Below are 22808 nucleotides of genomic sequence, written 5' to 3'. Positions count from 1 at the left end.
CTGTCACATTAGGAAACCTATTGGAACGCAATGCGGCCATGTTAGAACGCATGGCGCATGTGCAGTAAGTTGTTATCGTCCGAAAGTCACTTCCGGTTGCAGAATCTGATAGGTAGCGGTATTCTGGTAGAACACCTGCATTGCATAGTAAAGCACAGATACCCAGTGATGTCGCTGGGTCTAAAATAAGGCATGCAGTGAAAATGGAAAAGATTCTACATTTTTCATGACCATGAGGTGATAAAGAAGGAACCAGTAAAGGCAAAATATAAGTAGATTAAAGTTCAGCTTTATGTAAGCCTTAATATGTAATTCAATGAAGACCTTTCAGATATTCTTTCAGAATTAAGCCACAAATCTTGATGGTGCAATAAAGGATTAAACCATTCCAGCACCCTTTAATTTAACAAATGACTTGTGCAAGGTAGTAATCTAGGTAGGAAGATGACAGTGAGGCGCATTGTGGGCGGTATAATAAAAGATTCCAGCTGCTCCTTGGGGACCTATAAATGTCGCTCAATGGCTCCTGATAGTGTGAGAATACACACAATTATCCTCTGCAGTCACCAGGGATATGGGGGCTGATTGAAGCTCCTTTTGCCCTTTATGACTGCAAAGAGCAGGTACAGGAAGTCTTAATTAGAGAAATCTGGTTTTACTGGAAAACAAAATCAGTACAAGAACGATATTCAACCTTACTGATAACAGCCTAGCAAACGTGTGCCCCTTCATTGGGTGGGTAGTTTGGAGTAGTGACATTAATAAAGAGTAACTTCATCCAGGGGATATCATCTGTTCCTCACTCCTATTTGAAAGTATGGCACATGAGCAAATTTCACATGGGAAAAATATCGGTGGCACATGTGCACACGCGTAGCGCTGCTGATTTCTGTTATTGAACCTTATATAGACCTACTGCATGTATGCACACATGTGGAATTTCGCAGTGTGCATGTACCTAACAGCAAAACACTGCGTCTCGGGATCTGTGACGTAGACCTCCCAGGAGGCAGCAGGGGCCAAAGTCATTCTTTCACAGGGACCTGGCACAGATCTTTGGTACATCTACACGTGCTTGTGCACATGCTGCTGTTTTATGTTAATTGACCAGATACAGACCTGTGGCATGCGTGTGCACATGGAATTTCGAAGCATGTGCACCCAACAGCAAATCACACATCCCAGGAGGCAGCGGGGGAAAACGTCCTTCTTGCCTAGACAAGGAAGGATGAAATGCTGTGGTGTAGCTCAAAAAAGGTTGAATATTGGGAAGAAATGATCCGGCCGCTGTGGACATAGGTCACCCTGTGTAACTATGCAAAAGAAATGACTATTAAATATGGAGACAATCCATAAATATAAATGGGGGTTTAGTCCCACCATATGGCCATATCGTGCTCAAGCCCACCACTGCGTCAAAGTACCCCATTATCAGTGGGTCCTACACTATCCATAAAAAAGGGGTGAATCCAGCCTCTCCAACCCTTGGAGACAACACTCCTTGCTGGGATATCTGTGCTAATGCACTACAAAGGATTCCTCATGTATCTACTTGATGGTGGACTCTGATAGAGTACAGGTGTGTGTGGGGGGTCCATATACATGTTGCTTGGTCCATAGCTGCACCGGCTTTAGATATACATGTTCAGGATTTGCTCCCCCAATTTTTTGCTTGATTACCCTGTGTAACTATCCTACAGGCTCTCCTGAGTCAGAGGACTGCTGGCCAGAGGTAGGAGTGGAGCCCAGTGGCAAGGACCGCAGGCCGCGGTAGTAGGTGGTGGAAGTCTGGCAGAGGCGTGGTCAGACAATCCGGGTAGGCTCCGGTGGTAGCAGTGCTGGATGCCGGATGGACACCAGGTAGTACTCTGCTGAGGACACGGGTTCACCTGAGGTGCGGAAACTAAGTGCTAGCTGGTTTTCACTAGAGCCCCTAATGGTGGGGATAGACTGCGCTGCAAGCTAACACCAGGTCGCAGTCCCCAGGATCACCCAGCCAGTCAGAAAGCAGGTTCGGTCCGGAGGTGGAGAAGCAGACAAGGGACAACCAGAGAGAAGTCAGACAAGCCAAAGGTTGGGGCGGGCAGCAGTAAGCGTGGTCAGACAATCCGGATCGGCAACGGAGGTAGCAGTTCAGTAGGTAGGGACAAAGCAGAAGAGTAGTCGGTAGTCAGTTCCTGGTCAGCAGTGGATTCGTGGTAGTAGATAAAGCAGCAGATGAGGAGAAGCTTGATCAAGTTTCAGGAGCTCAATAATCAGCAAGCTTGAGTGCAAGGGGCTGGACTTGTATAGGGAAGTACCAGGTGTGGGGAATCAAGGGTGATGAGCAAGGCTTGGCAAGACTAAGGTTAAAATAATAGGTTTCAGGGAAGAATGTCCAGAGAGGACGGTAGCCTAGTAAGCAGGGCTACCGCCTGGGATGTGGCTGGTCACGGGCTCGAATCCCGACACCCTGCTGGGTCTGTGACAACACGCCCAGAATCCTCAAGAAGTGAGGATGATTCCTCCACATCTGCAACCGCACACGAAAAGGCGCGGGTGAAAGCACTGATTGTATCTATGTGTAAAGTAACCTTTGTAGAGGATTACCTTGCTTAGTGATAAATACAAAACATATGTTATAAATGATAAAACAATCTTAAAGTATTACAAAATATTCCAAAATTATTAAAGTGCATATAGTTGTACAAAATTGCTCATTCAAAAGATTTCACACTAAAAGTAAAATATATAAATTCTCTATAAATATATAATGGAAAAAATCAAATTCATAGGTAGTGCATGAGCTATATGAATAATCTCATAAATCTTCCATAGAGTTTATGTGCAAATGTGACTTCTTGTGACAAAAAGTTCAATTATATTAGATTAGTACAGTGCACCTCTGAAGTCGTCAGCCAATGACGAAACGCGTTAGATGGAACGCACGTCGTGACGTCACATGAGCTGCGTGGAACGCAAGCCGGAAGTACAGCTCTCCACTCCATAGCTCGTTTATGTGACTGCGTTTTTTACCTTTTTCTGTCTCGTTCCTGCATTTATGACCCTGTAAATTGTTTTTTGGATTCTGTGCAATAAATGTATCTGTTTTAAACGATACTGCACTATTTTGACCTTCCCTTTTTTATACATTCCCGGCCGGAGGAGGGCAGTGGAGGAGTGATACCATTGGAAAAGGCATAGATTCGGAGAGAATCCATCCCGGGCCTGGGGGGTCACTAAAGCTCATGTGGCCTTAGTGCCATAAGGCATATAAGACTCACTTGGTCTGGTGAGTGAGTAATTTTACTACTAGCCACGGTGGAAAATAAAGAGTGACACCAGGGATTGATTGGAAAACCTATCACTGAGCACCTTCACTGTGCACTGTACTAATCTAATATAATTGAACTTTTTGTCACAAGAAGTCACATTTGCACATGAACTGTATGGAGGATTTATGAGATTATTCATATATCTCATGCACTACCTATGAATTTGATTTTTTCCATTATATATTTATAGAGAATTTATATATTTTACTTTTAGTGTGAAATCTTTTGAATGAGCAATTTTGTTTTTTGTATATCACTTATACTTGTTCACGTGGCTCTTTGCACACCTATATGCACTTTAATAATTTTGGAATATTTTGTAATACTATAGGATTGTTTTATCATTTATAACATATGTTTTGTATTTATTACTAAGCAAGCACTATAGGTAATCCTCTACAAAAATTACTTTACACATAGTCACTAGAACTTTACTATAGCAGCTGCATCTCACCCCCTTAATTTAATTAATTTATTTATTTATATATTCACATATTTATTTGGATAATTTTAGTTTATAGGTTTATCCATTGGCGCGGGAGATATACTTTACCCAGTATATTATACCTCTGCACTGATTGTATCTGTGCGTGAGATCTTGAAGATGGAGGATGCAGCTGCGACGGAGGCGCAGGTTCCCCTTGGCACTCACAAGCCATCTAGAGCAGCAAAGGTGTTTCCTTTCCCCTCCTATTTTGACAAAATTGTTGCTAAAGAGTGGGGACAACCAAATTGTCCCCTTGGGGTCCCTAAGCGAATTACTAGGGTTTACCCCTATGAGGAGTCCCTTATTAAGAAGTGGACTGTTCCACCGGTGGTGGACCCTCCGGTTTCCAGATTGAACAAGGCAACCATGATTCTGGTTGAAGAGTCCCCAGCCTTTAGGGATGCGGCTGACAGGAAGGCCGAGGCTGTGGCCTGCAACATGTTCATACGAACCTTGTCGTAGATGTGGGCCCTCCTTCTCGGCTCATTCAACGTTTTTCATCCCTCAGGGTCGACTGACAAGGGCTTAAAGCTTTTCAGGGCCTCCTCTGGAGGATCCAAACAAACCAGGTCTGGCAAGCCAAAAGAGGGCTTCTCCCGACCCGCGGACAAGGCTCCTTCAGCATGAAGGTGCGCCCTCTCCCGTATAGGGGTGTGGGGGGGGGTTAAATCTTCGTTGGTTTCCGGACCCGTGGACTTCCTTGGTACAAAACAAGAGGGTCCACAAAGTCATTCAGTCTGGCGACAAGATCGGGTCTCACTCTTGTCCCCCGGCAAGGTTCTTTCCTTCCAACTTGCGCCTGTCCCCGGAACGTTTACAGGTTCTGTCAGGGGCGGTACAAGACCTGCTGCTCCGAGGGGTAATTGTCCCAGTTCCAACTTCGGAACTGTTTCAGGGTTTATACTCAAACCTGTTTACAGTGCCCAGGAAGGAAGGCAAGGTGCTTCCAATCCTGGACCTCAAGGTGCTGAACTGCTTTGTGCTGGTGCAGAAGTTCAGGATGGAGTCCATTCGCACAGTCGCAGGATCCCTGCATTAGGGGGATTTTCTTGCATCTATGGACATCAAGGATGCATTCCTTCAGATTCCAATATGTGCTGGTCACCAGCGCTTCCTCCGCTTTGCCGGGTGAGAGGAGCATTATCAGTTTGGGGCGTTACCCTTTGGTCTCACCTCTGCTCCTCCGGTCTTCACAAAAGTGTTAGCCCCGGTGCTAGCATTGTTATGCCAACAGGGGATCACGGTACTGGGCTACTTGGACGACCTCTTCTGCGGGTGGAGTCTCCTACCTCGGGTGTATAACCTGGAAATCACCATACAAACTCTGAGGGAGTTCGGCTGGATTCTGAATTTTCAGAAGTCCTTTCTGGTTCCATCCACACAGCTGGACTATCTGGGTCTGACTCTGGGCTAGGCCTTAGCCAGAGTGCTCCTTCCTCTGGACATACTCCAGAAATTGCAGGCTGCAATTTGTCTCCTGCTGTCCAGAAGATGGTCATCCCTCCGGACTTGCATGCGGGTGCTGGACCTGATGGTGTCTACCTTTTTGAGGCGGTTCTGTTTGCACAGTTCCATACGAGGTCCCTGCAAAGGGAGATTCTGGCTAAATGGGACAAGAGTCGCACTCTCTGGACAATCGGATCCGGCTGAGCTGGGAACGAAGGAGTCACTGGTATGGTGGCTTCGCTCTCCTGCACTTTGGCTAGGCAAATCCTTCCTTCCCTTGCATTGGACAGTGGTCCCCACGGATGCCAGCCTGTCCAACTGGGCAGGCGTCCTCGGCAGACATTCTGCTCAGTGGATCTGGACTCTGAAAGAGTCCAGACTACCAATCAATGTCTTGGAACTCCGAGCGATCAGACTGTGTCTGGACCATTGGACGGATCGGACAATGCCACGCCCGTGGCTTATGTCAATCACCAAGGGGGCACAAAAAGTGTCCTGGCAGCTCCGGTATCCGGTATTCTAAGGTGGGCAGAACGGTTCGTTCCAGCCCTCTCCGCCATACACATTCACGGGGTGGAAAACTGGCAGGCGGATTACCTCAGTCGGCAGGCGTTGGACCAAGGGGAGTGGTCCTTTCATCCAGAGGCATTTCATCAGCTGTTTCTTCAGTGGGGCATCCCTGAGGTGGATCTGTTGGTATCTCGGCTCAACAGAAAGGAGCAGAACTTTGTGGCTCGGTCACAAGATCCCCTGGTGGACGCCATAGACATGCTGGTGGCCCCGTGGGGTCAGTATCGTCTGATTTACGCCTTCCCTCCTCTCAAGCTTCTGCCAAGACTTTTATCCAGGATTGAGGCAGAAGGGAATCCGGTCATCTTAGTGGCTCCAGACTGGCCTCGTCGGGCTTGGTACACCGATCTGTTGCGGCTGGTTGCTGTCGTGGGTGTTAATAGATAGAGGTTTATCTGAGTCAGTGATTCCAACGCTGTTAAAAGCTAGGAAATCTACTTCTAGAAAGATCTACCATTGTACATGGAAGACGTACATTGTGTGGTGTGAGTCTCTTGGGGTTCATCCTCGCTCCTTCTCGTGGCTCGGATCTTGACCTTCCTTCAACGGGGGGTTAACATGAAGTTAGCCGTGTGTACCATCAAAGGCCAGGTTTCAGCTTTGGCAGTCTTCTTCCAACGACCCTTGGCCACCCACTCCCTGGTGCGTACATTTCTTCGGGGTGCCTGACATTTGGTTCCTCCAGTGCTGTCTTTGTTGCCGCCTTGGACCTCATTTTGGTGCCTTCGGTCCTCCAGAAGCCTCCCTTTGAGAATCTTCGGGAGATTCCCTTGCTTATGGTATCTCAGAAGATGGCTTTTTTTGGTGGCTGTCACCTCTGCACGCAGGGTGTCAGAACTGGCGACATTATCCTGTCGATCACCTTACTTGGTGATTCACAGAGATAATGTGGTTCTTCGCCCCTGTCCGTCGTTCCTCCCAAAGTGGTAACTAGTAACACTAATACAGTAATCAGTGCTAAAAATGTGCACTGTCACTGTACTAATGACACTGGCTGGGAAGGGGTAAACATCTAGGGCAATCAAAGGGTTAAATGTGTGCCCAACCAGTATATGTGTACTATGTGTGTGGCGCTTTCACTATGGGGTATGATGGATTTTCTTCTTATGCTTTTTTTTTTTGGTGGACATCCATTGGCGGGCACCCGCTGATTAGCTTCCCCTACCAGTAAGTGTAAAATCACACACACACATTATATATGTATGTATTTATAGATATTTATTTATAGATAGATAGATATGTGTGTGTGTATATATATATATATATAGAGAGAAATATATATGGGATTCTGCACAGAATGGCCACATTGTAGCAGTAAATCTGCTATGGGGCGGTTGTCAACTGGTTAATGCTACACCATGCAAACACATTTTAGACAATTGTGTGCTTCCAACTTTGTGTTAACAGTTATGGGAAGACCCTTTCTGTTCCAGCATGACTGTGCCCCTATGTACAAAGCCGACATGGACATGGTTTTGTGAATTTAGTGTGGATGAACTTGAGTGTCCTGCACAGAGTCCTGACCTCAACCCTACTGAACACATTTGGAATAAGATTGAAGGCCTGTTGTGAGCCGGATCTTCTCACCCAACATCATCTCAACCTCACCTAACAATCTTCTGGCTGAAGAGGCAATGCCCATGGGTGTGGAATGGGATGTCCAACAAGCTCAAATTGATGTGATGGTTGGGTGGCCTCAAACTTCAGGTCATATATTGTATGTGGTGTGAGAACCTACCTGAATAGATATAAATTGAATAGATTCTTTAGGTAGGCCCTCACACTAGTTGTCTGGCAAAAGGTACCATTTCATGACTGGGTTTTGTTCATCTCCAATTTGTCAGAAATAAGGATAATCTGGGATTTTTTTTTTTTCCAGGAAAATAAAGTGAAGTTCAGCGAGCAGATCCTGGAGGCAGTTGAGGAGAAGAATGTACTCGATCACGAAATGGTCTGTAAACTTCATATAAAGATGTTTTGTTGAATATTGCTATTTTACATCCTCCATGGATTTTTATATAATGGCCACCAATTTGTGTTCCAAATTGCAATAAATAAATCATTGACAGAGTTAGTTGCCTGTACCAGATGCCTCTTATTGCCCGTACACACGATACGAAAATCGGAAGTAAAATTTAGTCCGACGAACGATCTGCCGATTTTCGGATTGTTAGTATAGTGCTTTCAACAGCCGATTACGAATTTTCAGATGACAAAAACTGGATGTGCAGGCTATAAAATTTTTATCGTACGTCAACACAACGTCCGATTTTCATTTAATTAGTACAGTTTTCGTCCGCAAAAAATCGTAAGAGCAAGACTAGGCATGCTCAGAAATTAAAGAACACATACAAAGCAATTCAACACATGACATCACTTCTGAAGTAGAATTCTGTCCTACAGGAATTTTCGTATGAAAGTAACCTCTTCACTTTCGACATGAGACTAGCATGCAACAAAAAACGGATGAAAGATCTCCGATAATCTGATCGTGTGTACGAGGCTTTAGGCATGTTTTTTTTTTTCTTTCAAATGGGAAGCTTGGTTAAATTGGAGTGGTGTCTTCTTAGTTTTGACGTTTATAGGATAATTTACATGTGTTTCAATAAAGCTGTACTTTTTTAATAGAGATCTTTATCTCTGTAGTATTTTTTTTAAATTTTTATTCATGTGTGTGCAGCTCATCAGCCAGCTGAAACAAGCTAAAACTAGTCCCAAGATACCGTACAGTGCCCAGGACATAGCGCTGACCCCGGCACCAGCCTACATAATTCCGGATCCAGAGATCACTAACCAGAGTAAGAGGACAGTGCCAGCCTAAATTGGCCATAATGAATTTGACATACTTCACTTATCCTAACTCCTCCTTAACTTTCTTTAGGGAACATCTCGTCTCCGGTAGTACATTTTGACCCGGCAACATGTCCGATTATACCAGGGCAGGAAATGACCATCGAGATCTCCAAAGGTCGATCGGGCCTTGGACTCAGCATCGTGGGTGGGAAAGACACTCCGCTGGTAAGGTTTTAGCCATGGGCACACTAGGCACGCTGGTGTCAATGGACATGTCACATTTTAGTCATAAAAATGGAAAAAGGCGTGTGTCAGAGAGTGAAATGGATAAGCTCTGATAGTCAGGCAGGAGAATTAAAAAAAAAAAGACGCATTGCTAAAGGCAGAATTCTCTGAGAGCCATTTAAGCAGGAAAACAATCTCTGTATAAAACACAGGGTTTATTTGTGTCCATCGATACCCAGTCCTGCTAAAATCAATACCCACTCCTGCTAAAATGCAGGTACCAATATCGATACTCCAGACATACATTTTACAAAAATTGCAAAAATGATGTAAGACCAGACTTCCAAGCTAAAGTAATGGACTACTGGGCAACATCTAACCCAGCCTTTCTCAACCTTTTCAACACAAAGGGACCCTTGAAATAAATTTCTGGTCTCGGGGAACCCCTGCTAAAAATTAAAAATCTACAACTCATGACACATTAGTGTGACAGTCACTGGGAAGAATGCTCCTTACTCTTCTCATCATTGGGAAGAATTACCTCCTTACAGATAGCTAAAAGGAACAATGGTGTCATTGGGAACTTATCTGAGAGGCAGAATTTGCCCATTGCTCAGGGAACCCCAAGAACCCTGGTTGAGAAACCCTGATCTAACAGAACATAACTGACAGACCAGGCAGCTTGTACAGGCCCAAAGTGTAAAAAAAAAAAAAAGAAAAGTATCCCAACTGATGGATGATGTTTTACCCCCTAGAAGCATTGTGAAGTATTCTAGCACCGCATCAAACAGCTCCTTTTCCGGCTGTCCTCAATACACGCCTCATTGAAGATTTTATTGCCGGATAGTATCTAGTGGTATTTCAATGAGCCATAACCCAAGTGATAATCTTTTATGTTTCACGCCTTGTTTTCTGTAAAAATCTGACCAGTAAAAGATGGATAGACATTGGTTTTGCCCTTGTATATTTGCTGTGTCGTTGGCAAGCTCTGGAAACATTCAGTTTTTATTTTACAATGGACAGGAGTTTCCCTTTCAGAATTTTCATGTATTTATTTTTTTTTGCACACGAGGACTAGTTACTGTAATATGCTGCTGCTGTACATCTGTGGACTGGCTGTGTATTTTTTGCAGGAGGCGGTGGTAATACATGAAGTGTATGAAGAAGGAGCTGCAGCTAGAGATGGGAGACTCTGGGCAGGTGATCAGATTCTTGAAGTAAGTGGGATCAATAACTGATTTAATTATCAGAAACTTTTGTTGCTGTTAATTATCTTATTGATATGTGTTTTAAAGTTCTGTGTATAACTTGTAAACTATACTCAAAAGTTTTTGCTATACATTTATTTTCATGAGGGTTTTGCCTCCTGCTTCGTAGTAAAAGAACAGCCAACTCCAGCACTCAAAAGGGTAATCACCAGACCAGGGAGATGTGTGTGTGGTCTGTATTTTATCTGGAACAATGCTTCAGCGGCAGGGCAGCCATCAGAAATTACACAGCTTTAGGCCTGGGCCCCCCAGGCCTGATCACCAAGTTAATCCTCCTTCTCTGCCCGGGCCTGTGGATGCATATGAATGAATGCTAGGATGCCAGGGGGTCCTAGCAACCAACACTTTTGACAGTGGCGGCAAGTGGGAGGCAGAGAGTCAGGAGCCCGGGCATCCCTTGGGACTGGGCCCCTCTTGATGCCTGGGCCCCCTACATCTGTATGGGCTTTACCCCCCTGATGGGGGCCCTGTTCAGCGGTGCAGTCCTCCTCAGGCAGGGTAATCCAACCATATGCAGTACTGCAAAAGAACAGTATATGTATACTTGGAAGAGACTGGCGGCGCATCCGTGCATGCACTTTATTTTATACAATGGCACTGCAGAAAGGAGTAGGGTGGTGGGGGGGGGGTGGTCTTTTAGCGGTTAAATTCTGCTTTAAGGCAAAACTGTTGTGCAGTACTACTAAACAGAAAAAAAGCACACAGGGGTGCAAACGCCTTGTGCATTACCCAAGATTTATTATTAAGGAAAAAGCCAAATAGCCAATTGAATCTTCACAAAAGGCAGAAGTAACATGCTGAGTTTGCACACCCTGACCAGGAAGAGGATATGGCTGGTTGTAAAAGTAAAGGTAGGCAGGGGTGCAGAAATAGCTAGCCAGGCAAGGATATCTACCCAATCCTCCAGAACTGATCCTATTGCTGACAATTAAATCCTTAGCAATGATAAACAAAAGTTGACTCCTCGATGGGGCTCCTGGGATCAACACTTCTCCCTATCCCTCCTTCAATATTTCTAAGGATTTAACTGTCAGCAATAGAATTAGTTCTGGAGGGATTGGGTGGATATCTTTGCCTGGCTAGCTATTTCTGCATCCCTGGCTACCTTTACTTTTACAACCAGTCATATCCTCCTGCTTCCTCTGCTCTGTACCACTTCCCAGAATTTCTGGTAAGGGAGTGCAAACTCTGCATGTTACTTCTGTCCTTTTTGAGTATTCAATTCGCTATTTGTTTTTTCCTTTGATAATAAATCTTGGTAATGCACCAGGTGTTTGCGCCCCCTGTGTGTTCTTTTCCTGCTTAGTAGTGCTGCACACAGTTGTGACTTAAAGTGGAATTTAACCGCTAAATGAACCCCCACTCCTTTCTGCGCTGCCATTGTACAAAATACAGTGCATGTGCTGCCAGTCCCTTCCAAGTATTTGGGACCTAGGAGAATCCAGCGGTGCATCTGTGCACGCATGTTGGATCCCTGTTGGATTTGTGCACATGCATGGAAGTCCTCCACAAAGTTACATCTTGTTAACTGTACTGCCTCCTGGGATCGCTGTGACATAGCAACCCCAGTAGACAGCGGGGCCCAGTCTAGGCTGGAAACCAGGAAGTTTACAATTTGTGTAAGAGGAAGTAGGAGGGTCAAAATAAGAAAATGTTGCAGTAGTGAGCGAAGTTGGCCTTAATGGTCCATCTGTCTTATTGCAAGTCTTCCAGACAGGATGTGTCTAAAAGCGATAGGCTCTTGGCAGTCTGCAATTACGTCAAATATACATAGTGCTACAGTTGTGCAGTCTGTGGTTCTGCCTAGGTTTTAGGTCACACGAGAAAGCTGGGGGGCAGCAGTTTTTTTTTTTCCCGTTCATGGCTCAAAAGTTGAACATCCCATACCTACTTCCATCACTGTATTGCCATCTTTGGTTCACTTCAAACCTTGGAACCTTATTTTTTCTGTGGCTCCATGCCTCAAATATATAGCATAGGTGGATTATCTACTCAACAGGGTGTGACCAGAATCTACAATAGGAGGCTGAAATTGGATTTTCTGGACTGCACACATATACTAGGGCCAGTTTAGACATGAGCCAATTAACCTACCAGCAGGTCTTTGGAGTGTATGAGGAAACCAGAGTATCTGGACTAAACTTGCGCAACCACAGAGAGTACATGCCAGCTCCATGCAGATAGTGTCCTGACTGAGATTCGAACAGAGGACTCCAGTGCTAACCACTAAGCTATTGTGAGGTCCCAAGTTGGACATTTTTGTTTAACATAATAATATGGTCATATAATGCTGCCATGTGTATTTTAATACTCCATTGATGGGCTTCTGTGATATGTTTCTGTAAGATACTCAGAATACACTTGCTGATCTGAAGGGGTTTTGCTAACCATCAAGTTGTTTTTGCAGGTCAATGGCGTAGATCTTCGGAACGCCTCCCATGAGGAAGCCATCACAGCCCTCCGTCAGACCCCGCAAAGGGTGCAGCTGGTGGTGTTTCGGGATGAGGCCCAGTACAGAGATGAAGAAAATCTGGATATATTCTATGTGGAGCTGCAAAAGAAAAGTGGGCGAGGTCTGGGGCTGAGCATTGTGGGGAAAAGGTATGGTGGGCGCTACTGATCTATCACTGTGGCTGCAACCATGGTCATTTCTGAACTGATTTTGAGGAGGGCAGTTATAAAATAATTATTTTGCTTTTAAAAGCTTTTGGCAGACATAACATTTTTGTAACAAGTATATAGAGCACTGTATTGTCTTACTGTCGTAATTAATTGCCAGAAACTGACCACCCACAACTTTGACGGACTGCCATAATTCAGCTGATTGTAAAGCCGAAAGCGGGCAATAAATTGATAGCTTCAATGCAGTTAATTTAGGAATCTATAGAAAACCACTTAATCGTGCCAAATTGATGCCAAACATGCAAGGAAAATATAAGTATAGCATTTTTGCTTGCACATGATTGAATGACCGAAATCAGCAGAGCTTCCCCTCAGATTTAGCGCACCTGCACTTGCATATTATCAATGTGCGGCGTCTATGCAATCGACACATTTCGCAATGACATCACTTCTTCAGGATCTATGTCAGTGACTGAATTAGGATCCACAGCAATGTCTGAATTTACTGTCAACAAGGGTATATTCAAAGGAGACAAATAAAATAAACACAATACAAACAAACATCATCAAACACAAAATGCAATTCCAAGAGCAAAACCTAGTTAAGAGAAAAAAAAAAATTATCTAATCAAAACCTGTAAAAAAAAAACAAAACCATGTCTTTCTTTCAGATTTTTCTATTGGGTTCACTATTGGGACAATTTGGATCCAATCTCCTTGCAGTCAATAAAAAATCCACCATTTTATGTCTTCTACTGTTTTTAAATTTTAGTCAATAATGGCATCAAAAGTTGGTCTGCCCCACCAAATTGCAATTGCAACTTGTATGGCCAAGGTTAGTCCATCCATACAATCCACGGGTCTAACGGGAGCCATCAGTCTGTGGACAGATGTATCTGTCTAGCACCAGCAGTCAGAGCAGTCTCATGCCAACTCTTTGGATAACTGTTTTATTGTGACTATTATTAGATGTTTTTGGCAGGATACAGATGCAGATGTAGATTGGCAGGCCTTTGCTCTACGCAGGGAACTGACCCAAGGGTCATGTTTGTTGGAAGCCTGTACACTTACTAGCTTGTCTTTTAGTCGTGAGAGGCTATCTGTGCGTCTGAATCAATCTCACACAAAGTGAAACATGCAGACTCCATAGAGTACACCAGCAGTTATAATGTTAACCATCTGGCTACTTTGCATCCCTGATCTGATGTATAAGAGTTGGATAAATGTCTTTATCTGCAATAAACCAGTGGGTCTGAATATACAATTGCAGCTGGGATATATGCCTGCTTTCACCCACTTGTCATGACAAAAGTACGAGTGCTGCTGTTGCTTCAATCTGACAATGCTAGACTAGTTACCCGGCCATGTCCTGGCTTCAGCAATTTTGAACCACAGACCTGGAATAAGCATATTGTAAGGCCTTTTTTTTTTTTTTTTACATAGGCTTCAGCTTGCAATAGAACAGTGCATACAACCTGTCTGCATGGCATTTGCAAAGCTTTCATCAAGCTTCAAACAGCTTTTTTGAAGCCTTTAAAGCATCCTTCAGTTCCAGTGTGGGAATGGTAAATACAGATCTTTTGGGGAGTGATGGCTGCTGACTGCCCTGTCCACTGCCTGACCTCAAAGATATGCTGTCCTTCAGCTCCTGAGGTACTTGTATAGTGCTGTCATTTACGCAGTGCTTTACTTCTATACTGTACATTGACATCTGTCCCTGGCCCTGCCCTCAAGGAGCTTACAATTTACATTCCCATCGGTACCTGCCCTCAAGGAGCTTACAATTTAAATTCTCATCCGTCCCTGCCCTCAAGGAGCTTACAATTTACATTCCCATCTGTCCCTGCCCTCAAGGAGCATACAATTTACATTCACATCCGTCCCTGCCCTCAAGGAGCTTACAATTTACATTCACATCCGTCCCTGCCCTCAAGGAGCTTACAATTTACATTCCTATCTGTCCCTGCCCTCAAGGAGCTTACAATTTACATTCACATCCGTCCCTGCCCTCAAGGAGCTTACAATTTACATTCCCATATGTCCCTGCCCTCAAGGAGCATACAATTTACATTCACATCCGTCCCTGCCCTCAAGGAGCTTACAATTTACTTCCCATCTGTCCCTGCCCTCAAGGAGCTTACAATTTACTTCCCATCTGTCCCTGCCCTCTAGGAGCATACAATTTACATTCACATCCGTCCCTGCCCTCAAGGAGCTTACAATTTACTTCCCATCTGTCCCTGCCCTCAAGGAGCTTACAATTTACATTCACATCCGTCCCTGCCCTCAAGGAGCATACAATTTACATTCAAAACCGTCCCTGCCCTCAAGGAGCATACAATTTACATTCACATCCATCCCTGCCCTCAAGGAGCATACAGTTTACATTCACATCAGTCCCTGCCCTCAAGGAGCATACAGTTTACATTCACATCCGTCCCTGCCCTCAAGGAGCATACAATTTACATTCACATCCGTCCCTGCCCTCAAGGAGCTTACAATTTAAGGTCCCTAACTCACACACACACACACACATACCAGGGCCAGTGTAGACAGGAGCTAATTACCCAACAGCATCTCTTTGGAGTTTGGGAGGAAACCAGAGTACCCAGAGAAAACCCACACAGCCACAGGGAGAACATGCAAACTGCATGCAGGTAGTGCTATGGTTGGAATTAGAACAGTCGACCCCAGTGCTGCTAGGTGGGAGTGCGAAGTGATAATAAAGGCTATTTTTTTTTTGGGGGGGTTAAAATAGAAAAAAAAAAAAAGATGTTATACTTGCTTTGTGCAATGATATGGCACAGAAAGGCCACTTACCTCTTCTTCTGCCAGTCCCCCACTGGATTTGAGGGAGGGACTTTTTTCCTCCTCTAGGTGCCTCCTTAGCAAGCCAAGTGCTAAAGAGGCACCAATGCGCTTGTTTTCCCAAGCCAGGCTGTGTGTGAGACTCTATAGACACACACAGTACTGATCGGCCATGCCCCCGCTCCCGCCTCACAGGAGTTTGACTGACTGACAGCAGCAGGACCCAATGACTGCTGCAGGAGCTTATGGGGATAGTTGGCTAGAGGGGCATTCTTTACCCTAATGCAGTAAGGTAAAAAAAACTATTGACTTTAGAACCACTTTAAAGTCCAACTCCAGGCAAAAACTATCACCTTCCCACCCCCTCTTACCCATCCTGTCAGGTGTTTATTTTTTCTTACCCGCTGAAGCAAATTATACTCTTCCACCATCCACGTCCTTTATTGATGCCATTTTTACCTGCTAGGACTGCTAATCTGGTGCCACAGATGTGCCCAAAACCGCAAGTCCACTTAACTCTCACTAAGCTGGCTATATATTAGTACAAAATTCCTACCACAGATGGAGGAATCTAATAGATTTCTTTCATTCTACCAGCAGGCTGAATAAAAAAATCTATGCGTGTAGAGTGGTTTACTCTCTTAGGGCTGGGAGATGGTGTGCGTCATGAACGTGAAAGGAGAAGTACAGCCAAAGCTTGTTTGGCTGTACTTCTCCTGTGGATCACAGGAATGCAGATCGTTCTGCACTCCTGTGACTTGTTTTCAGCAGACAGCGGGCTGAAGCCAACTGTCGGCTGACGTCACAGAGCCGGTCCAGGCTCAAGCAAGATCGCAACAATGGAGTCGGGATCTGCCCACATGCCTGCACTGCCACCTGACTCCACCACCTGACTCCACCACCTGACTCCACCACCTGACTCCACCACCTGACTCCACCACCTGACTCCACCACCTGACTCCACCACCTGACTCTACCACCTGACTCTACCACCTGACTCTACCACCTGACTCTACCACCTGACTCTACCACCTGACTCTACCACCTGACTCTACCACCTGACTCTACCACCTGACTCTACCACCTGACTCTACCACCTGACTCTACCACCTGACTCAACCTCTTAACAAGCTGCTGAGAGCCTGAGACAGCTGCTCCCACCCCCTTCACAGCCCAATGCTCAAGTGAAAGTGGGGGGGAGGGGAGGGGCAGAGCAGAGAACTGCTGACTGAAAGTTAGCAGCTCTTTGCTCACAATGCTGTGAGAACCAAGCGATCGGCATACATCTTTTAGGCTGGCTTGACACTGAGTGAACGTTGTCCACTTCCTAATGAATTGACTGAAATTCAATCAGTGAGTGGCCCTGTTGGCACCACTCCGTCTGACAATCCTTCAATTGAAAAGTCAAAGGAGCTGGCAGCCTGAGCAGCACCTGCTTCCAAGTAGATTCAGGCACTGTTCAAGTATTCTTATGTACAACTATAGGCAAAACTATATATATATATATATATATATATATATATATATATATATATATATATATATATATATATATATATATATATATATATATATATATATATATATATATATATATTTATATTTTTTTTTTTTTTTTTTTCTCATTTTGGATAGAGAAAGGGAGGATTATAATCCGTCAGATTTGTTTTTGCCATCTGTGTCCCATTAGGGAGATTTCCCTTTACTTCCTGTTCCATAGCCAAACAGGAAGTGAGAGGGAATTCCTGGGGACCTCCAGGTCGCCAGAACTAGTGTCCCCATTTGAAGATTTCCTTAATATTTTTCTGGGGACAACACAAAATTTGGAATTTTCTTTTACTTTCAATGATCATTGTAAACAGGAAAAATAGAGTGGTGGATCTCCCTAACGGGGGCACAGACAGATAGACGGATATACAAACTGACAAGCGTACTAATCCCTCTCTACTCTATTGAAAACGAAAAAAAAAGAAGAGTTTTGCCTTTAGTTATACTGGCGGTGCAGGTTGTTAGGATACCATACCCTTAGCAGGAGGTTCATCCATCTGTGCAGCAAACCGATGCTGCATCCACCTAAGTATGAATCTTAAAAAAGAAAGAATCCTACATCTCTTTGAAGTCAGGCAATTATCAGGGCAGCAATTGTCTGATCTCAGGAGAAGGCCAAGAACCAGGTTTATAGGCTAAAGATATAGCGGCAATTACTTTTCTTTTACAGGTAGACCTGCATGGTTATAATAGTAAGACTTAAAGCGGTTTAAAAGACAAATGGTTTCTTACTTTAAAGTGGTTCTTAAGGCAGAAGGTTTTTTTTTTTACCTTAATGCATTCATCCGTGCCGTCTGTCGTGTAGTAAAACCACTCCGCTCAAAAGGTCATCCACCCAGCATGGATCATCAGCAGAAGACCACACCGAATGGTATTCACAGCCAATCTAGTCTTATTATTATTATACAGGATTTATATAGCGCCAACAGTTTGCGCAGCGCTTTACAATGTGAGGGAAGACAATACAGTTACAATACAATTCAATACAGGAGGGATCAGAGGGCTTATGCTGATGATCCATGCTAGGTGGATGACGCTTTGAGTGGAGTGGTTTTACTACACACGATAGTCTGCACTGATGATCCATGCTGGATGGATGGTCCTTTGAGCAAGCTACCTGAGAGCTACCTTTCTCATCAGTGCATTTATGTCTCCAGTGCTAAGATCTATTATATTTGGTAGGCAGCTTTGTATGTCTGGTTTTACTCAAGCACTGGAGCGCTTTATTGGACCTTTTTTTTTATTTTTGGCACTTTTCATCACTGGATTTCATTGATTATTAATTGGGACTTTACACCTTATTTTGTGGGACTATGTTACATGTGAGTTTATTCATGTTTTGATTGTATTTTTTTTGTGATTGGGTTACATGCTTTCTGTACTTTTTTATTGGCCATTTTGTTATATATATATATATATATATAATATAATAATTATATATAATTTTGTTTCACTGTTTTGGACCTAGTTATATGGATTTGCACATATATATATATATATATATATATATATATATAATATATATATCATTTTTTTTTTTTTTGAGCCCTGTTTCTATCATATTGATGCCATTTCTTGATTTTATGTATATATATGGTTGATTTAGTGCAGTGATAGCAAACCTTGGCACCCCAGATGTTTTTGAACTACAATTCCCATGATGCTCTGCACTCTGCAGTATAGTGGAGCATCATGGGAAATGTAGTTCCAAAACATCTGGGGTGCCAAGGTTTGCCATCACTGATTTAGTGGGTGAGCGCATCGGTCTTTCTCAAAGCAGAAGTAAAGTCTGCTCTATTTTTTTTTGCCCCCCAGGTGAGTTATGCCATAATGTACTAGTATGCACAGCATATTAGTACATTATGGCAGACTTGTCTGTCATATGGTGTCCAATCCGGCGGGTCCCCGGCGGTTCCATATTCACTCGATCTTCTTACTGGGTCCCGCACCTTAGGCCACATGATAGGCCAGGGCACGATGACACCACTCCCACTTTTTTTTTTTTTACTGCTGTGAGTGAGCAGAGAACAGTTCTGCACTGTATGAATCGAGGAAATGCAGTTTTAGGATCGCGAGGGGGGGTGAATGAAGATCGCAATTTTTTAACGTTTAATCGTGCAGCTCTAATATATATGTGATTTTGCACTTCTGGGTAGGGGGTGCAAATGCGCGCCTCCAGCAGTCCACTTCCACTGTAATTACACACAGCGGGAGCCTGCCGATCATCAGCCAGAGACAGAACTGCAATCTGCCTATATGAACAAGGCAAATTGCAGTTCTGTCATTAGGGAAGGCATGGATCCTGTGTTCCTACAAAACAGAGACTAGGATCCCTGTCTTCCCCTAGTAAAAACACCTCCCACAGTTTAGTAAAGCACTGGTTAGGCAGACAGTTAACCCTTTGATCGCACCTGATGTTAATCCCTTCCCAGCCAGTGTCATTAGTACAGTGAACGTGCATATATTTTTAGCACTAATCACTGTATTAGTATCATTGGTTCCCAAAAAGTGTTAGTGTCAGACTGTCCACCGCAGGTCTGTAGCGAGCTACGGGGTTAATCTGGCTCCATCCTGGCTACTAGCAAGCCGCATCTGCACCCTAATCAGGCGAAACCGACCCGAGGATGCCCGGGAACATGCCTAAGCGGAAGAAGGCGCCTGGCAAAGCCACAGAAGCTGACGGCCTTTTTTTTGCTCCCCGCGGCGCGCTGCTGTCCAAGATGGCGCCAGTCAGCTCCGGCCGCGGCCCGACCGCTCTCCTCCTCCCTCTGCCCAGACAGGTTCTCCTAGCCGCAGAGACGCTCATCCAAAGGAGCACAGGCTGCCCTACAGCTCTACACCGGCCTCTGTGAGCCCAGAAACTGCCAGATTCCGCCTGGAGGTGAGTCCTGCTGGGGATGATAGAGAGGACACCAGGGCTCTCCCTGATTCTATTAACAACTTCCTAACCGCTAATCAACCCGTGCCGGACACTGTCCTAAAGTACATGCTCATGTCCTTGAGAAGCTCTTTGCAATCTGACTTAGCTTCATGTATGCACAGGTTTGGTAAAGATCTCAAGGCAGTGGAAAATAGGGTGGAGCACATTGAAACAAAAATAGCTGATTGATGTACATGACAGCAGGGATGAGGAGATGGATAGACTGAAAGCCAAAATGGCTGATATGGAGTAAAGGGCAAGACGCAATAATTTGAAAATCCGGGAAGGATTTCCGCACCTTTGCTACTGATCTGTTCCAATCTCTCCTTCCGGAGGCCACAGATTTAGATGTCACCATTGATAGGATCCATCGCCTCCCCAAGCCGTCCTACCTGCCTGACACAGTCCCAAGGGATGTAATACTGCGTCTCCACTTCTTCCATATTAAAGAATGTCCACCGCAATATCACAGTCCCGCTATAAGTTGCTGATTGACACCATTACTAAGAAAAAAATATCCCATAGTTTGTAGACGCTATAACTTTTGCGCAAACCAATCAATATACGCTTATTGGGATTTTTTTTTAACAAAAACTTGCAGCAGAATACATATTGGCCTACATTTATGAAGAAGAATGTGTTTTGCAGTGTTTTACAGAGGTGGTCAAATACCACCAAAAGAAATATATATTTGTGGTAAAAAAGGGACATCAATTTTATTTGGGTACAGTGCCGCACGACTATGCAATTGTCAGTTAGAGTAACGCAATGCCATATCGAAACAAAATTGCTTAGTCTTGAAGGGGGGTAAATCTTCCGGAGGTCAAGTGGTTAATGAAAGCTGCAGATTTAAAATATTGAAAATTCCTTCTGAAATTACATTATCATGTTAAAGCTTATATGAGGTGGTAATAATTGGGTTTACATCTACTTTCACATTCAGATCCTTACACAAACCCAGTCATGGCTGGTTCTTTTGAAATTCTTACAAAGCTGTCTCCGTGTAAATTAAATACACCCCGTCTACAATGGTATGGTGATTGAGCATTCCTCCTGGACTGTCGCTGTCATAGTCCTTACTATTATGTAAACGATAACCGGAATTCAGTGCTGCGTGGAAGGTGGCGGGTTGATTGATGTGCTGAGTAAGTTCCTGCATAATATAAAGTGTAATGCATCATCTTCCAGGACCGGCAGCGGAGTCTTCATATCTGACATCGTGAAAGGGGGGGCTGCTGACTATGACGGAAGATTAATGCAGGGAGATCAGATCTTGTCAGTCAACGGCGAGGACATGCGTAACGCATCCCAGGAAGTCGTTGCTACCATTTTGAAGGTGAGAGCTGTGTGGTGCTGGGGAGCTGAAGTGGCATTTAAATTGATTTAGTGAATAAGAAGGATAATGAGCTAATTTCACTCTTCATTAGTTCAAATAAAGATGGCAACCTCTCCTCTTGGAAATGCTAGTGATATGGCGGTAATGCTTCTATACTGACTTTAAAACTTAATGTGTTCAACTTTACAGAAAAATGAAAAGGTTCACTAACAATATTTCTGCGCTGTGTGTTAGAATTTTAGCACTTTTCCACTGCATGGAACCGAACGGTTTGGCTCGCTTTTGCGCTTTTCTACTGCATGGTACCGCATGGTACGGTGTAGGAACGGTTCGGTACGGTACAGCGGTGCTTTTCCACTACATGGAACCGAACAGTACGGCTCGCTTAAACAGTACCACCTCGGTTGTGGTTCCAAGAGGGCCGTACCGGTACCATATCCCAAAATCCTTTGCATGCAGCCTTGACTGTTTATCACTACTAGCCACTGATTGGTCAGAGAATCGTTGTTATCCCACCCATTTTACTTTAGTGGAAAAGCAAACCGTACCGAACTGTTCCAACACCGTACCATGCGGTACGTGGAAAACCTAACAGAGCCAAGCAGGGCCGAGTGGAACCGAGCCGGTACTTGCAGTGGAAAAATGCCATTGACAGCTAACACTACAGTGGTGTACCCAACCAACATAAAGTAATACAAGAATAAAAACAGTGTAGCGCACTAGATATGTACAAATAAATGCTCAAAAAAAGGCCAAGCAATCAAGTGTCCGAAGTTAAGATCTAAAACAGCCTTTCTCAATCTTTTAAACACAGAGGAACCCTTGAAATAAATTTCTGGTGTTGGGGAACCCCTGCTAAAAATGAAAAATCTACAACTCATGACACAGTGTGACAGTCAGTGGAAAGAATGCTCCTTACTCTTGTCATCATTGGGAATAATTACCCCCTTACAGATAGCTAAAAGGAACAATGGTGTCAGTGGAAACTTATCAGAGAGGCAGGAATTGCCCATTGCTCAAGGAACCCCTAGCAACCTCAAGAGGAACCCTGGTTGGGAAACCCTGATATAAAATGTGATAATCACTTTGAGGTGTAGTAGTATATGCGACAATAATCACTTCAAGGTGCAGTAATGTCCCTTACAAGGTGCAGTAATTGTCCCTCTACAGTACAGTCGCTGTTACAGCATCGTGCCCCTTTTGCAGTTCAGCCCCTGTTACATCTTTGTGTCCCTTTACAGTTCAGCCCCATTATATCTTCGTGCCCCTTTACAGTGCAGCCCCCGTTACATTACCATGCCCCTATACAGTGCAGCCCCTGTTACAATAATGTAAAGAGGACTGAATTGTAAAAGGGGGGGCTGTGAAAGGGAACGGAGGACACAGTAGGACTGCTTTAAAGGGGAACTCTGTTGTAAAACTGTCTGTCCCTGGAAAAAGAATTGGCTGCCGTAAAACTGGTTCCTGGTAA

General features: G+C 44.3%; 1 protein-coding gene across 4 annotated transcripts in view; it reads left to right on the top strand.

The window, feature by feature from the left end:
* Nucleotides 1-22808, top strand: part of PATJ (PATJ crumbs cell polarity complex component) — a 483060-nt gene that overhangs the window by 390522 nt on the left and 69730 nt on the right. For all 4 annotated transcript variants that reach the window (XM_082265149.1, XM_082265150.1, XM_082265148.1 and 1 more), the window contains 6 exons: nucleotides 7697-7768; nucleotides 8498-8615; nucleotides 8699-8835; nucleotides 9969-10052; nucleotides 12511-12704; nucleotides 21190-21337. In XM_082265149.1, the coding sequence (XP_082121275.1) occupies nucleotides 7697-7768; nucleotides 8498-8615; nucleotides 8699-8835; nucleotides 9969-10052; nucleotides 12511-12704; nucleotides 21190-21337 (753 nt within the window). The remainder of the gene's footprint in view (nucleotides 1-7696; nucleotides 7769-8497; nucleotides 8616-8698; nucleotides 8836-9968; nucleotides 10053-12510; nucleotides 12705-21189; nucleotides 21338-22808) is intronic.

This window comes from Pelophylax lessonae (genome assembly GCF_965119305.1).
Source record: "Pelophylax lessonae genome assembly, chromosome: 8".
Classification (NCBI taxonomy): Eukaryota; Metazoa; Chordata; class Amphibia; order Anura; family Ranidae; genus Pelophylax; species Pelophylax lessonae.
This window is presented reverse-complemented; position numbering and strand designations above follow the sequence as displayed.